The 16,270-nt window shown below is 42.4% G+C and overlaps 1 protein-coding gene across 3 annotated transcripts in view; it reads left to right on the top strand.

Annotated features, from left to right (window-relative positions):
• Positions 1 to 16,270, top strand: part of phex (phosphate regulating endopeptidase homolog, X-linked) — a 173,068-nt gene that overhangs the window by 74,632 nt on the left and 82,166 nt on the right. For all 3 annotated transcript variants that reach the window (XR_013579134.1, XM_078559554.1, XM_078559553.1), the window contains exon 7: positions 2,007 to 2,123. Coding sequence is in view for 2 of the 3 variants with exons in the window: in XM_078559554.1 (XP_078415680.1) it covers positions 2,007 to 2,123 (117 nt within the window). In the remaining variant the exon portion in view is untranslated. The remainder of the gene's footprint in view (positions 1 to 2,006; positions 2,124 to 16,270) is intronic.

The raw sequence follows: 16,270 nt of genomic DNA, 5'->3' as shown, positions 1-16,270 counted from the left end.
TAACAAATCCATGCTGACTCTTCCGAATCAATCCATGTTTTTCCATGTGACTATTAATTCTATCCTGAATAATTTCTAGAATAAACTATTCTAGAATAGTTTCTAGAAGTTTCCCCACCACCAAAGTTAAACTGACTGGTCTGTAATTGCAGGGCAGATCTTGACAATCTTTTTTGATCAAGGGGGTAATGTCTGCAATTCTTCAGTCCTCCGGCACCTCCCCCGAATACAGGGAACATTGAAAGATTATTGCCAGTGTCTCTGCAATTTCCACTCTTACTTCCTTGATGCATCTCATCCAGTCCTGGTGCCTTATCAACATTAAGTACCGACAGCTTCTCCAATACCTTCTCCTTATCAATTTATAACCCATCTAGTGACTAGGTTTCTTCCTCTGTCACCATGGCCTGGGCAGCATCTACCTCGTAGGTAAAGACAGATGCAAAGTATTCATTTAACACCTCAGCCATGCCTCTTGCCTCTATGTGTAAATCCCCTTTTTGGTCCCTAATCGGCCCTACTCCTCCTTTTACTATTGATGCACTTATAGAATACTTTGGGATTTCCTTTGATGTTAGCTGCCAGTCTTTTTTCATAATCCCTCTTTGCTTCTTGTATTTGCTTTTTCACATCCCTTCTGAACCTTCTGTATTCAGCTTGGTTCTCAATTGTATTTGTATTTATATATATTTTTATTGCAGTGGGATGGAATATAAAAGTAGGGAAGTTTTGCTACAGTTGTACAAGGTGTTGGTGTAACCACATTGAGAGTACTGTGTACAGTTTTGGTCTCCTTATTTAAGAAAGGATCTAAAAGTGTTAGAAGCAGTTCAGAGAAGGTTCACTCGACTGATTCCTGGGATGGGGGTGGTAATTTACTGAGGAAAGGTTGGACAGGCTGGGCCTGTATCCACTGGAGTTTAGAAGAATGAGGGGTGATCTTATTGAAACATAAGATCCTGAGGAGACTTGACGGGTTGGATGCTGAAATGATGTTTCCCCTTGTGGGAGAGACTAGAAGTAGGGGACACAGTTTAAAAACAAGACGTCCCCAATTTAAGAAAGAAACGAGGAGAAATTTTTCCCTGAGGGCCGTGAATCTTTGGAACTCTCTTCCCCAGAGAGTGGTGGAGGCAGGGTCATTGAATATTTTTAAGGCAGAGGTAGATTGACTAACAAGGGGGTGAAAGGTTATCTGGGGTAGGCAGGAATGTGGAGTTGAGACCACAATCAGATCAGCCATGATCTCATTGAATGGCGGAGGTTGGGGGGGGGTGTCAGGAGTGTGGGGGAGTCCCGTGTGGTTGGTCTGGGTCTTTGCAATAGTTACTCAGACGTTAGAAGAGGTTTTAATTCTTCTAACTTTTTCTGGGTAGTTATTGGTATGACCCCAGCGGAACCATCTGAAGTTTGTGGTTTGAACCGCATTTTCAGATGGTTCCCAGCACAGCGCAATTGTCCAGAAGAAGTGTGCACTTCTGGGCAATTACTGTCAGACCTTTACCTGGGAACCTCCGAGAGGGATTCCCCAGAGCATCTTTGGGCTACCCCCCAAATCCAACTCTGGGGAGCACCATTATTTCAGGCAAGCCGCCAAAAGCTCAGGCAAAGAAGTAGGATTTAAGGAATGAGTTAGAGGAGAGAGAGTTTGAGAGGCTGAGAAGGTGAGGGAGGGGATTTGAGTCCAGGTGGCTGAAGGCCCGGCCACCAATGAAGTGCCGGAATTGGAGGAACACAGAGATCTCAGAAGGTTGTAGCGCTGGAGGGGATTACGGTGAAAGGGAGGAACGAGGCCACCAAGATATCAGAACAGTATTGGACCAATTTTCCTCAGGATCTGCAGCACCCCTAGCATGAGCCTGGCTAAGACAGACTAGAACTCAAACCTAGAATCTCTTTGATCTGTGTGGTCCTGCTGTTTATGCAGCCATGTTGTCAGGAAGTGGTAGATAATAATGTGCAAAGTGGGTTTGTGCGAACAATTCTCTCTGGCTCTCTTTTTCCAGTCTCGCCATGCCCTGCTGCAGCTGATGATTGATGTGGCAGTCCACCTGGGAGCTAACACCACCACTGCTCGAGTCGACATGGAATCTGTGCTGGAGTTCGAGATTAAGTTGGCAAAGGTCAGTGAAGCAGTGCATCATTCACTGAGGCAGTGGACATTTCAGGGTAGTTTGAATGTGCCTTGGAGACATTTTATACTGTTTTAAAAAATGCACCAAGTAGTATAGAGGTGCAGGAACATTCCATTGTGTGAATTGGAAATGTAGTTGGTACATTCCACATGACATGTGATATGATACCCTTAACACATTAGCATAACTTCAATTGGACGATCTTTCCAAGTAGAAGTGTGAATTTTCCTCAGGTTCCCTCACCAACAGTGATTTCCCTAAAATCCTGCCCCGGGGAGCTCTCAGTACCTCCATGACTATCGTCCAACTTGAAAGCAAGAAGGTGGTTTGTGAAACCCACATTTAACCCTGGAATTAGCATTACCTCATCTTGAATCAGGCCAGTTGTATTTAGCCAATTGGTCATTGTTGTTGCTGGGTTAATTTTATTGCACTTGGCCATTTATGCACATTATTCCATAGAATGAGACAATGAGATGGTTCATGATCTCTCTTTATCTGTATTTGGACCAGCCTTCGTGCATTCTCCTGCATCTACCCCAGGCAGTCAAGGACAGTGCTTACACCAGCAAACATCTAACATTATCCAGCTTTAATAGCTACTTGGTTAATTACTTATTCTTCGATTATACATTGAGGCTCACTACTTACTTAATTATCTGTTTCTGGCTGGTTACTAATTATACAGTAATACTTGATTTCTTACATGTGAATGATTACAAAGCACAGAATACAAAATGGCTTCTTTAGCCAGGTGTTAGTAAAAAATGGCGACTTGACCTTGTTAGCTTACTGCGGTGAATATAATGGGAAAGTTCCCTAAAAACGGTGGAGTTACAGTAAATTCCACTGTGCGGGTCTGCTTACAAGGACAAGTGCTCGCCACCAAAATACTGTGCAGCCCCATTGAGAGCTAACAGGCAATTTAACTGGGAACCAGCCCAGCAGGCAGCTGTTCCTACAATGCTGGCCTCGCCTCCTTCACTAAGATATTGGCCTCTTGTGCTAAACGTGGGCCAAACTGTCATTTTAGATTAAGGTCCCATATTTCAGAGATCCTGTAATGCCTAAGGAACCTAGGGAAAATTGCCCTCGACATCAGTGATGGGCAACCTAGACTTGTGAGTGTGTCGCTTGAGGGCTGTCCATCTCAGTGGGCCGCAAGATTAAAATCGGGCATGTGAACTAACCATGGCCCTGTGAATAAGATTAAATACATTTAATACATGCCAAATATTTCATAACGAGTTATAAAAAATGCTTAATTATTCATATAGGAATAGAACTGTCATCAACTTCAAGTGGTAAAAACAAAAGGAATATTTATGCTTGCCTTACTGACATCATACTCAGTGCGACTTCTGATTTGATCTGTCCTCCATAAGCTTTCTTAGGTTCGGGTTCAGGGATGTGCGGACCCTTCACAATTCAGCAATCAGGTTTCCATCCGATTTCATTCCATCCAAGCTATTGAGCTTCTTGCGTTTGATGTGCCCCATAGCAGAGAAAGTCTGCTCGTGTACAGCGTTTAGCTTGGATGAAGAGGGAGCGCACAGATCTCATAGTCACTGTTGTGTGCAATCAGCACGCACCTCACTTCATGTGCTCTTGCTTTGTGTGGGTATCACTTTAATACTGGTAGGAACAAAGCTACGTGGATGGAAACCAGCAGAATCTGGCAATGCTGCAAGTGGGCAACAGTCAACAAAATATCTCGCGGGCTACATTCAGGACCCTGATGGGCAGCTCTATATGTTACATGATACCTTAACATACAATGCATCGCTTGTTAGTGATACCTCCCACATTGAATCTACAGCATTATGTTTGGCCCAAATGGTCCACACTGATGGCTCTGTTCCACATGAGCCTCCTTGCATCCCTCTTTATTTAACCCTATCTGCACGTCCTCCTTCATGACTTTATGTGGCATCAATACCACGTGCCTTGACTACACCCTGTAGCATCATGTGTCACATCCTAACCACTCTCTGGGCAAAGTGTTTACTAAATTCCCTATTAGATTTATTAGTGACCTTTAATTTTGGACTCTCCCAAAGTGAAAGCTTTTTCTCCACGTTTACCCTATCAAAACATTGAAGATCTCTATCAGATCAGCCCTCAGGGTTCTCTATTTTATTGAGAAAGGAACCCCAGCTTGTTCCACCTTTCCTGATAAGTATATACACCCAGCTGTGGTATCATTTGAGCAAACCCTTTTTCTCACCTTCTCCAGACTCTCTATCTCCTTTTTATAATATACAGACTAGTGATGTTCACAATACTCCAAGTGTGGCCTAACCAAAGTTTTGTACGAGCTTAACATGTCTCTGTTTTTCAATTCTACCCCTCGTCTTTTATTGAGAAATGAACCCCAGAGCTTTACTTTCTTATGACCTTTTTTAAAAACTTCTTTCATGGGTTGTGGGTGTCACTGGCAAGGCCAGCATTTGTTGCCCATCCCTAATTGTCCTTGAACTGAGTGGCTTGCTAGGCCATGCATAGAACAATAGAACCATAGAACACTACAGCACAGAAAACAGGCCATTCGGCCCTTCTAGTCTGTGCCAAAATATTATTCTGCTAGTCCCATTGACCTGCAGCTAGTCCATAACCCTCCAGACCTCTCCCATCCATGTATCTGTCTAATTTATTCTTAAAACTTAAGAGTGAGCCCGCATTTACCACGTCAGATGGTAGCTCGTTCCACACTCTCACCACTCTCTGAGTGAAGAAGTTCCCCCTAATGTTCCCCCTAAACCTTTCCCCTTTCACCCTAAAGCCATGTCCTCTCGTGTTTATCTCCCCTAATCTAAGTGGAAAGAGCCTACTCGCATTTATTCTGTCTATACCCCTCATAATTTTGTAAACTTCTATCAAATCTCCCCTCATTCTTCTACGCTCCAAGGAATAAAGTCCTAACCTGTTTAATCTTTCCCTGTAACTCAACTCCTTAAGACCCAGCAACATCCTAGTAAATCTTCTCTGCACTATCTCAATCTTACTGATATCCTTCCTGTAGTTAGGCGACCAGAACTGCACACAATACTCCAAAGTTGACCTCACCAATGTCTTATACAACCTCACCATAACATCCCAACTCCTATACTCAATACTTTGATTTATGAAGGCCAGTATGCCAAAAGCTTTCTTTACAACCTTGTCTACCTGTGACGCCACTTTCAGGGAATTATGTATCTGAACTCCCAGATCCCTTTGTTCCTCCGCACTCCTCAGTGCCCTACCATTTACTGTGTATGTCCTACCTTGGTTTGACCTTCCAAAATGTAACACCTCACACTTTTCCACATTAAATTCCATCTGCCATTTTCTGGCCCATTTTTCCAGTTGGTCCAGATCTCTCTGCAAGCTTTGAAAGCCTTCCTCGCTGTCCACAACGCCTCCAATCTTAGTGTCATCAGCAAACTTGCTGAGCCAATTCACCACATTATCATCCAAATCATTGATATAGACAACAAACAACAATGGTCCCAGCACAGATCCCTGAGGCACACCACTAGTCACAGACCTCCAGTCTGAGAAGCAATCATCCACTACCACTCTCTGTCTTCTCCCACACAGCCAATTTCGAATCCAGTTTACAACCTCTCCATGGATACCAAATGTCTGAACCTTCTGAACTAACCTCCTATGTGGGACCTTGTCAAAGGCCTTACTAAAGTCCATGTAGACAACATCCACAGACTTTCCTTCATCTACTTTCTTGGTAACCTCCTCGAAAAACTCTACAAGGTTCGTTAAACACGACCTACCACGCACAAAACCATGCTGACTATCCTTAATCAGCCCTTGGCTGTCCAAATAATTATATATCCGATCTCTCAGAACACCTTCCAATAATTTACCTACTACTGACGTCAGGCTCACTGGCCTGTAATTACCTGGTTTACTTTTGGAGCCTTTTTAAACAACGGAACAACATGAGCTACCCTCCAATCCTCTGGCACCTCACCCGTGGCTAAGGAAATTTTAAATATTTCTGCCAGGGCCCCTGCAATTTCTACACTAGTCTCCCTCAAGGTCCGAGGGAATATCATGTCAGGCCCGGGGGATTTATCTACCTTTATTCGGTGTAAGGCAGCAAGCACCTCCTCCTCTTTAATCTCTATATGTTCCATGAAACTACTGCTTGTTTCCCTTCCTTCCTTATACACTATGCCAGTTTCCTGAGTAAATACTGATGCAAAAAAACTGTTTAAGATCTCCCCCATCTCGTGAGGCTCCACACATAGACGACCACTCTGATGTTCAAGGGGACCAATTGTGTCCCTTACTATCCTTTTACTCTTAATATACTTGTAGAAACCCTTCGGGTTTACCTTCACATTATCTGCCAAAGCAACCTCATGTCTTCTTTTTGCCTTCCTGATTTCCTTTTTTTAGCATTTTCTTACATTTTCTATACTCTACAAGTACCTCATTTGCTCCTTGTTGCCTATACCTGCTATACACCTCTCTCTTCTTCTTAACCAGATCGCCAATATCCCTTGAAAACCAAGGTTCCCTATGCCTGTTAACTTTGCCTTTAATCCTGACAGGAACATGCAAACTCTGCACTCAAAATTTCGTCTTTGAATGCCTTCCACTTACTGAAAACATCCTTGCCAGAAAACAACTTATCCCAATCCACTCTTCCTAGATCCTTTCTCATTTCCACAAAATTGGCCTTTCTCCAATTTAGAATTTCAACTCGAGGACCAGACCTATCCTTATCCATAATTGGCTTAAAACTAATGACATTGTGGTCACTGGACCCAAAATGTTCGCCTACACATACTTCTGTCACCTGACCTTTCTGGTTCCCTAATAAGAGGTCAAGTATTGCATCCTCTCTCGTTGGTACCTCTATGTATTGATTTAGAAAACTTTCCTGAACACATTTGACAAACTCCAAGCCATCCAGCCCTTTTACAGTATGGGAGTCCCAGTCAATATGTGGAAAGTTAAAATCTCCTACTATCACAACTTTCTGCTTCTTACATTGGTCTGCTATCTCTCTACAGATTTGCTCCTCCAATTCTCTCTGACTATTGGGCGGTCTATAATACAACCCTATTAGTGTGGTCACACCTTTCCCGTTCCTCAGCTCCACCCATATGGTCTCTGTAGACGAGCCCTCTGGGCTGTCCTGTCTATGCACATGTGTGATATTTTCCCTGACTAGTAATGCCACTCCTCCCCCTTTCATCCCTCCCCCTCTATCACGTCTGAAACAACGGAACCCCGGAACATTGAGCTGCCAGTCCTGCCCCTCCTGCAACCAGGTGTCACTAATAGCAATAATGTCGTAATCTCACGTGCCAATCCACGCCCTAAGCTCATCTGCCTTTCCGACAATACTCCTGGCATTGAAATAGATGCACCTGAGAACATTTCTATCACGTATGTAATTATGTATATAATTATGTATATATAATTATGATATATATATATAATGAAATATATACATAATGTAAAGGGCAGTCACATTTTTCTGGATCTGGAGTCACATGTAGGCCAGACCAGGTAAGGACAGCCGATTTCCTTCCCTACAGGGGATTAGTGAACCAAATGGGTTTTTATAAGATAATACTTTCATAGTCACTATTACTGAGACTAGCTTTATATTCCAGGTTTGATAATTTAATTTAACTTCCACCAGCTGCCGTGGTGGGATTTGAACCCATGTCCCCAGAGCATTAGCCTGGGCCTCTGGGTTACTAGTCCAGTGTCAATACCACTGCACCACCATGTCCCCATTTGTTACCCATCCCTAACTCAGATCCCTGCACAGTGATTTGTGTATCTGTATCCCTAGAACCCTCTGCTGCCCTTCCTCAATCACATTCTTATTTTCCAAGGAGTGTGTGGCAGTCTTTTCCCTCCTACCAAAATACACCATCTTACATTTATCTGGATGAAAGTTTATTTGCTAATTATCCACCCAATCTACATATTTATGTCTTCCTGTATATTGTGGCACTCCCCTCTGCTTTTACTGTATTGTCCTCAACTGGGTATCGCCTACAAATTTCATAATTGTACTTCTGATTCTGGAGTCCAAATTATTAATATAGATTGCAAACTCCAGTGGTCCCAGCATTAATTCCTGGGGATCAGCACTTTCTACCATATGCCAGTCTGAGTAACTGGCTTTAAGCTCAACTCTCTCTTCTGTTCTGTAGCCAGCTTGCTACCCATATTACACACTATATGTTACACAACACCCTTAACTCGCTAAGTGAGTTATATTTCACACAATGTACATTACATTTTACATAATACACATTATATATTACACAGTTGTTATGACGTGACAGATGATGTGTGCCAGGCGGATCAAATCCATGAGGGAAACTTGATCACACGGTCACAACTGTTTTGCAATTTGTATTTTATTTTGAGATGTGTGCTCTGAATTCAATAGTAACAAGTCCACCAAGACTTTAGAGATTTCTTAGAAAATTAAATTAAACCTTTATTGACAAAAGAAAAGATTTTAAGCATATACATAAGTCTACAAATTACTACAATAATAACTCCTAAAACCCTTAATTAACCTGGCTTCCAGTTACATCCTCGTTAAGACAATGGTAAAAAAAATAGCTTTAAACCATATCCAGGCAAGTCAATGCAATACCCTGGACAGTAGAATTCAAAGTGGTTTTTCCCAGTTTCAGTTTCTGTAGGCAGCAGCTTAATGCACAAATACTGGAGGCATTTCACATTTCTGGTAGATCTTACAAAGCTTTCCCTGACACACAGCCTCATTCTCTTTTATATATGTTTCCCCCTTTTAATACAAATTCCATTGTTCCCATATGTAGCTACGAGGAGAGATTGGATAGGTTGGGGTTATTTTCCTTAGAACAAAGAAGGCTGAGAGGTGACTTGATTGAGGTGTACAAAATTATGAGGGGAATAGATAGAGTGGACAGGATAAAATTGTTTCCCTTGGTGGAGAATTCTAGAACCAGGGGACATAGATTCAAGATAAGTGGCAGAAGGTGCAGGGGGGACATGAGGAAGAACTTCTTTACGCAGAGGGTAGTGGGTGTCTGGCATTTGCTGCCCAAGTTGGTGGTAGAGGCAGAAACTTTAAACTCTTTTAAAAAGTACCTGGATCTGCACTTTAAGTTCTGTAAGCTGCAGGGCTATGGGCCGGGTGCAGGAAGGTGGGATTAGAAAGGGCACCTGGGTGTCCTCAGGCTGGCATGGACAAGATGGGCCGAATGGCCTCCTTCTGTGCTGTAACTTTTCTATGGTTCTATGTCTTTGGAAGTTTACTTTTCTCATAATGTAAATCTATTCATGATGCTAATATCGTCAATAACCTTTGGGAAAAATAAACACACAGCTTGGCCTAGCTTCTCTGGCTAGATGCAGCATCCTACCATCTCTGAAATTCAAACTACCCTGATTTGTCTAAAAATGCAAATTCTCCTCATTTCACATTCTAAAACTTCAGCCATATTTAAGTATTTAGCATTTCAAACTTAGCTTCTTTTGATGAGTCAAAGCCTCCTGACTAACTGTCTCCAATTCAATTAAATCACACACACACATGCACATACACACCCTCACTATTAACTTACTTTTAAAATAAATCACAATAATATTATGAGAATCATCACACTTTTGTGACACCACCCCCCTCCTTATGAGAAAATGAACCGTCATAATTTAAAAAGACAACGTCATTTTCTTAACCCATCTTACACTACCTCCTATACTTATCTATATACTCTCACTATAACATTACCAGATGCATGCATTAACATAACAATATATATACAAATCCTTGGTATCAACAGAAATCATTTCAGTCCAGTGTCCAGGTTTTAAATGTCCAATTTCCCTCTGAGCTTTAAACTCTCGACAATGCATCTGCAATCAGATTTTCTCACCCAGCCACATGTATAATCTGTAGATTAAATGGTCGCAGTAATAAATTCCATCTGAATAGCCTTGCACTTCGGTCTTGAAATTTGTCCAGAAACTTTAAAAGATTAATGTCTCTATAAACAATTGTTTCTGATGAACTGTTTGTAACGTAAATCACGAAATGCTGCAATGCTAACACCAGACCCAGAGTCTCCTTTTCGATTGTTGAATATCTTCTCTGTTGTGCATTAAACTCCTGTGAAAAATGCCCTATCAGTTTCTCAATTCCAGTTTCATCTTCTTGTAACAATATGGCTCCAACGCCTATATCACTTGTGTCAATGGCCAACTTAAATTGGTTGGCATAATTGGGTACTGCCAACACTGGTGTTGATACAGTTTTCAAACTATCGAATGACTTCTGACACTCCGGTGTCCATTGAAACTCCTTGTTCTATTTTGATAGTTCAGTCAGTGGAGCAACCACTTGGCTAAAATTTGGTACAAATTTCTGGTAAAACCCACTGATGCCCAGAAATCTCAAAACTTCTCATTTTGTTGTAGGCGCTGGGGAATCCATGATAGCCTTGACTTTCGCATCTCTCGGAGCCACTTTACCATGTCCAACGGTATGGCCTAGATACGTAACTTGCGCTTTTGCAAATTCATTTTTAGCCTAGTTCATCACCAAATTAGTTCCTTGTAGTCGACTAAATAATTCTACCAAACGTTGTAAATGCTCCTCCTACGTTTGACTGAAAACTATCACATTGTTAATATAAACAGCACAATTGCTCAGTCCTGCAATTACTTTGTCAGGTCTTTGAAATGTTGCTGGTGCATTTTTGATACCAAATGGCATGACTTTAAACTGATATAGTCCATCTGGCATCACAAAAGCCAATGTCTCTTTTGCTCTCTCTGCTAATGGCACTCGCCAATATCCTCTCAGGAAGTCAATCTTTGTGATAAATTTTGATTATATCACTTTCTCAATGCAATCTTCCAACCGTGGTATAGGATATGAGTCTGCTTTCAATAGTCCACACGTAATCTTTGCGTTCCATCTGGTTTCGGTACCATCACAATAGATGAACTCTAGTTACTGCAACTAGACTCAATGATGTCACACTTCTAGACTCCAGGGAAACTAGCCCAGCCGGTCCAATCTATTCTCATAAGACAACCCACTCATTCTAGGTATCAATCTCGTAAACCTCCTCTGAACTGCCTCCAACACATTTACATCCTTCTTTAAATAAGGATGCCAAAACTGCACACAGTATTCAAGATGTGGTCTCACCAATACCCTGTACAACTGAAGTACAACATCCTTACTTTTTTGTTCAATTCCTCTCATAATAAAGGGTAGTATTCTATCAGCCTTCCTGATTACTTGCTGTATGTGCATACTAACTTTTTGTGAGTTATGCACAAAAACACCCAGATCCCTCTGCACCTTGGAATTCTGCAGTCATTCTCCATTTAAGAAATAATCTGCTTTTTTATTCTTCCTGTCAGGGTAAACAATTTCACATTTTTCCACATTATACTTGATCTGCCAGGCTTTTGCCCACTCACTCAACTTATCCATCTGCAAACTCCTTATGTCTTCTTCACAACATATTTTTCAACCCATCTTTGTGTCGTCTGCAAATTTAGCTACCTTGCCTTCGCTCCTCTCAAAGAAAAGTACAGCACAGGAACAGGCCCTTCGGCCCTCCAAGCCTGCGCCGATCATATTGCCTGTCAAGTCATTGAATCATCTAAGTCATTGATGTAAATTGTAAAAAGTTGAGGCCCCAGCACAGACCCCTGTGGGACTCCACTTGGTCACATCCTGCTAATCAGACCATTTATGCATTAAGATAAAAGCAAAACACTGCGGATGCTGGAAATCCAAAACAAAAACAAAAATACCTGGAAAAACTCAGCAGGTCTGACAGCATCTGCGGAGAGGAATACAATTAATGTTTCGAGTCCGAATGACTCTTCATCAGAACTTATGACTCTTCTGATGAAGAGTCATTTGGACTCGAAACGTTAACTGTATTCCTCTCCGCAGATGCTGTCAGACACATTTATACATACTCTCTGTTTTCTGCCAGCCAGCCAATCTTCTATCCAGGCTAATATGTTACTCCCTAAACTACGAGTTTTTATTTTCCGCAATAAGCTTTGCTGTGACACCTTATCAAATGCTTTCTGGAAATCCAAGTACAGTATGTCTACAGACTCCCCTCTATCCACTGCACATATTATTCCTTCAAAGAACTCTAATAAATTGGTTAAACATGATTTCCCTTTCATAAAACCATGCTGACTCTTCCCAGTTACCTTGAACTTTTCTAAGTGCCCAGCTATAACCTCTTTAATAATTGACTCTAACACCTTCCCCATGACAGGCATCAAGCTAACTGGCCCATAGTTTCCTGTTTTCTGCCTCCCTCCCTTTTTGAATAGAGGGGTTATATTTGCTACTTTCCAATCTGATGGAACCTTTCCGGAATCTAGGGAATATTGGAAAATTAACACCAATGCATCTACTACCTCATTAGCCACCTCTTTTATGACCCTAGGATGAAGTCCATCTGGACCCGGAGACTTATCAGCCTGCAGCTCCATCAGTTTGCTCAGTACCGCTTCCCTAGTGATTGTAATTTTATGAAAATCCTCTGTCCCCTCCACCTCCTGATTTACTGCTATTACTGGAATGTCTTTTGTACCCTCTATAGTGCAGACAGAAGCAAAGTATTTGTTCACTTCATCCACCATTTCCTTATTATAGAGAACAAAGAACAAAGAACAAAGAAAAGTACAGCACAGGAACAGGCACTTCGGCCCTCCAAGCCTGTGCCGATCATATTGCCTGTCAAACTAAAACATTTTGCACTTCCGGGGTCCGTATCCCTCTATTTTCATCCTATTCATGTATTTGTCAAGCTGCCTCTTAAACACCACTATCGTACCTGCTTCCACCACCTCCTCTGGCAGCGAATTCCAGACACTCACTACCCTTTGCGTAAAAAACTTGCCCCACACATCTTCTCTAAAGTTTTCTCCTCTCACTTTAAATCTATGTCCCCTAGTAATTGACTCTTCCACCCTGGGAAAAAGCTTCTGACTATCTACTCTGTCCATGCCACTCATAATTTTGTAAACTTCTATCAAATCGCCCCTCAATCTCCGTCACTCTAGTGAGAACAATCCGAGTTTCTCCAACCTCTCCTCATAGCTAATAACCTCCAGACCAGGCAGCATCCTGGTAAACCTCCTCTGCACCCTCTCCAACGCCTCCATATCCTTCTGGTAATGTGGCGACCAGAATTGCAAGCAATATTCCAAGTGTGGCCTAACCAAGGTTCTATACAGCTGCAGCATGACTTCCCAGCTTTTATACTCAATACCCCTGCCGATGAAGGCAAGCATACCATATGCCTTATCTACTATTAACACCCCATTCTCACTCTCTGGAGGGCCGACACTCACTTTACTTACCCTTTTTAATTACTTGTAGAAACTTTTGCTATCCATGTTTACATTTCTAGCTGGCTTCCTCTCATACTTTAATTCTTTTGCCTGATTAACCTTTTAGTCATTCTCTGCTGTTCTTTATATTCTGACCAATCATCTTCCCTGTCACTCATCTTTGCACAGTTATTTGCTTTTTCCTTAAGTTTGATGATTTCCAAAACTTCTTCAGTTCACCACAGATGGTAGGCCCTCCCTTTAGATTTTTTTTCAAAGTAGGAATAAACTCATTCTGAGTATTCCGAAAAATCCTCTTAAATATCTGCCACTGTTTCCCTATTGATCTATGCCCTAGCCTACCTGCTCTGTGGTTGGTTCCAGAACATGCTGCTCTAAAAAACCATTTCAAAAGCATTCTATGAACTCCTCATCCAGGCTACTACTGCCAACCTGATCTTTCCAGTTTATATGTAGATTAAAGTCACCCATGATTATTTCCATCCCTTTATCACAAACACCCAATATTTCTTCTTGTATACTTTGTCTTACATTGTGGTTAGTTAGGGGGCTTGTAGACCACTCCCACTAGTGACTTCTTTACCCTAATATTCCTCATCTCCATCCAAACCGATTCTACATCCTGATCTCCTGAACCAAGGTCACCTCTAACTATTCCACCAATGCCATCGTTGATTACAGTGCTACCCCTCCACCTTTCCTAAGCTTCCTATTCTTCTTGAAGGTCTTATACCCCTTAATATTCAGGACTCAACCCTTGTCATCTTGCAGCCAGGTCTGCATAATGGCATTAGATCATATTTATTTACTTCAATGTGCACTATTAATTTGATAACTTGGTGTGAATGCTATGCGCATTCAGATACAGAACCTTTAGTTCTGTCTTTTTGTTATCTTTGTAACATCTAATCTTGACTTTTGGTGTATTCTTAGGTTTTTTTCTCTGTCTCTTCCTGCCATTCTCCGAACCTCATTTCCCATATTACTATTTTCCTCTCTTATCTTATCTCTTCTCTTTGGTATACCACATCTTTCCACATTTTATCCCTTACCCCCACTATTTAGTTTAAAACCCTTTCTACTCCCCTAGTTATGCAGTTCGCAAGAACACTGCTCCCAGTCCAGTGCAGCTGTAGACCGTCCCAACGGTACAGCCCCCATTTTTCCCAATACTGTGCCAGTGCCCCACAAACTGGAACTCACTTCTCTCATGCCACTCTTTGAGCCACAGATTCATCTCTCTAATTTTATTTACCCTATGCCAATTTGCATGCAACTCAGGTAATAATCTAGAGATTATAACCTTTGAGATTCTGCTTTTCAGATTAGTGCCTAGCTCCTCATACTGACTATGCAGAACCTTTTTCCTAGTTCTACCTATGTTGTTGGTACCTACATGGACCATGACAGCTGCATCCTCCCCCTCCCACTACAGGCACCTCTCCAGCCCCGAGCAGATATCCCAAACCCTGGCACCGGGCAGATAAACACAGCCATCTGGACTCCTGCTCTTTGTTACTGAGAACAGTGTCAATCCCCCTCACTATATTATCCCTGACTACCACTACATTCCTTTTTGCCCTCCCCACTTGAAGGGCTTCCTGTACCACGGTGCCATGGTCAGTCAGCTCATCCATCCTGCAGTCCCCACTCCCATCCAAACAAGCTGAAAGAACCTCAAACTAATTGGACAATTGCAGAGGCTGATACTCCTGGCCCTTGGGTCCCTTTACCTGCCTCACTCGCATTCACACCCTCCTGTCCCTGACCACTGATCAAATCAGAAGACCCTACCCTAAGCGGTGTGACTGCCTCCTGGTATAAAGCATCCAGGTAACTTCCCCCCACCCCACCCCGCACCACCACCCCATTGATGTGTCACAGTGTCTGCAGCTCAGCCTCCAGTTCAATGGCCCTGAGCTGAAGTTCCTCAAGCTGCAAACACCTACTGCAGAGGCGTTTGCCCTGGATCACACTGGCATCCAGGAATTGTACATGCTGCAGCCTTGACACATCGCCCGTCCTGCCATCCTAAATGTGTTTAAATAATTGCTTAATTATCTTAATCGCTTCTTCATGTTGCTTTCTTATATATTTGATTAACTTTACTACCAATTTGTATACTATTTTAAACCTTAGGGGTAGAATAGAACTTACCAGATACTCACCAACAGCTAGCTCCTTTCCCTATAGTAGAGCAAGAACCAATTCTTATAGGGTGAGAAAGATAGAAAAAAAAACCAAACTCCTCCCTCCTCCACCCCCTTCACCGAACTCTCCCTCTCACCAAACTCCAAATCTTCACTCCGTTTCCTCAGCTGCACTCCGTTTTGGAGCCAGGCAGGAAAAGGCCACAATCAGATCCAGCATGATCTTATCGAATGGTGGAGCAAGCTCGAAGGGGGCAAATGGCCTACTCCTGCTCGTGTTTTTTTATGTTCTTATCTGGGAGAAGGGCCTTGCTTTGCTGAACTTTGCACCCCTTCGTTACATTAAATGTTTACAGCAACATCCCCACTCCGTTGTGTTGCAGATGCCATTCACTCAACCACTGAGGTGAGGTGAGAGTGACTGCCCTTGACATCAAGGCAGCATTTGACCGAGTGTGGGATCAAGGAGCCCTAGCAAAACTGGAGTCAATGTGAAGCAGGGGGAAATCTCTCCACTGGTTGGAGTCATAACTAGCATAAAGGAAGATGGTTGTGGTTGTTGGAGGTCAATCATCTCAGTTCCAGGACATCACTGCAGGAGTTCCTCAGGGT

The sequence above is a fragment of the Cetorhinus maximus genome, chromosome 16 (genome assembly GCF_964194155.1).
Source record: "Cetorhinus maximus chromosome 16, sCetMax3.hap1.1, whole genome shotgun sequence".
Lineage (NCBI taxonomy): Eukaryota > Metazoa > Chordata > Chondrichthyes > Lamniformes > Cetorhinidae > Cetorhinus > Cetorhinus maximus.
Note: the sequence above shows the minus strand (reverse complement) of the source record. Positions and strands in the feature narration are given on the sequence as shown.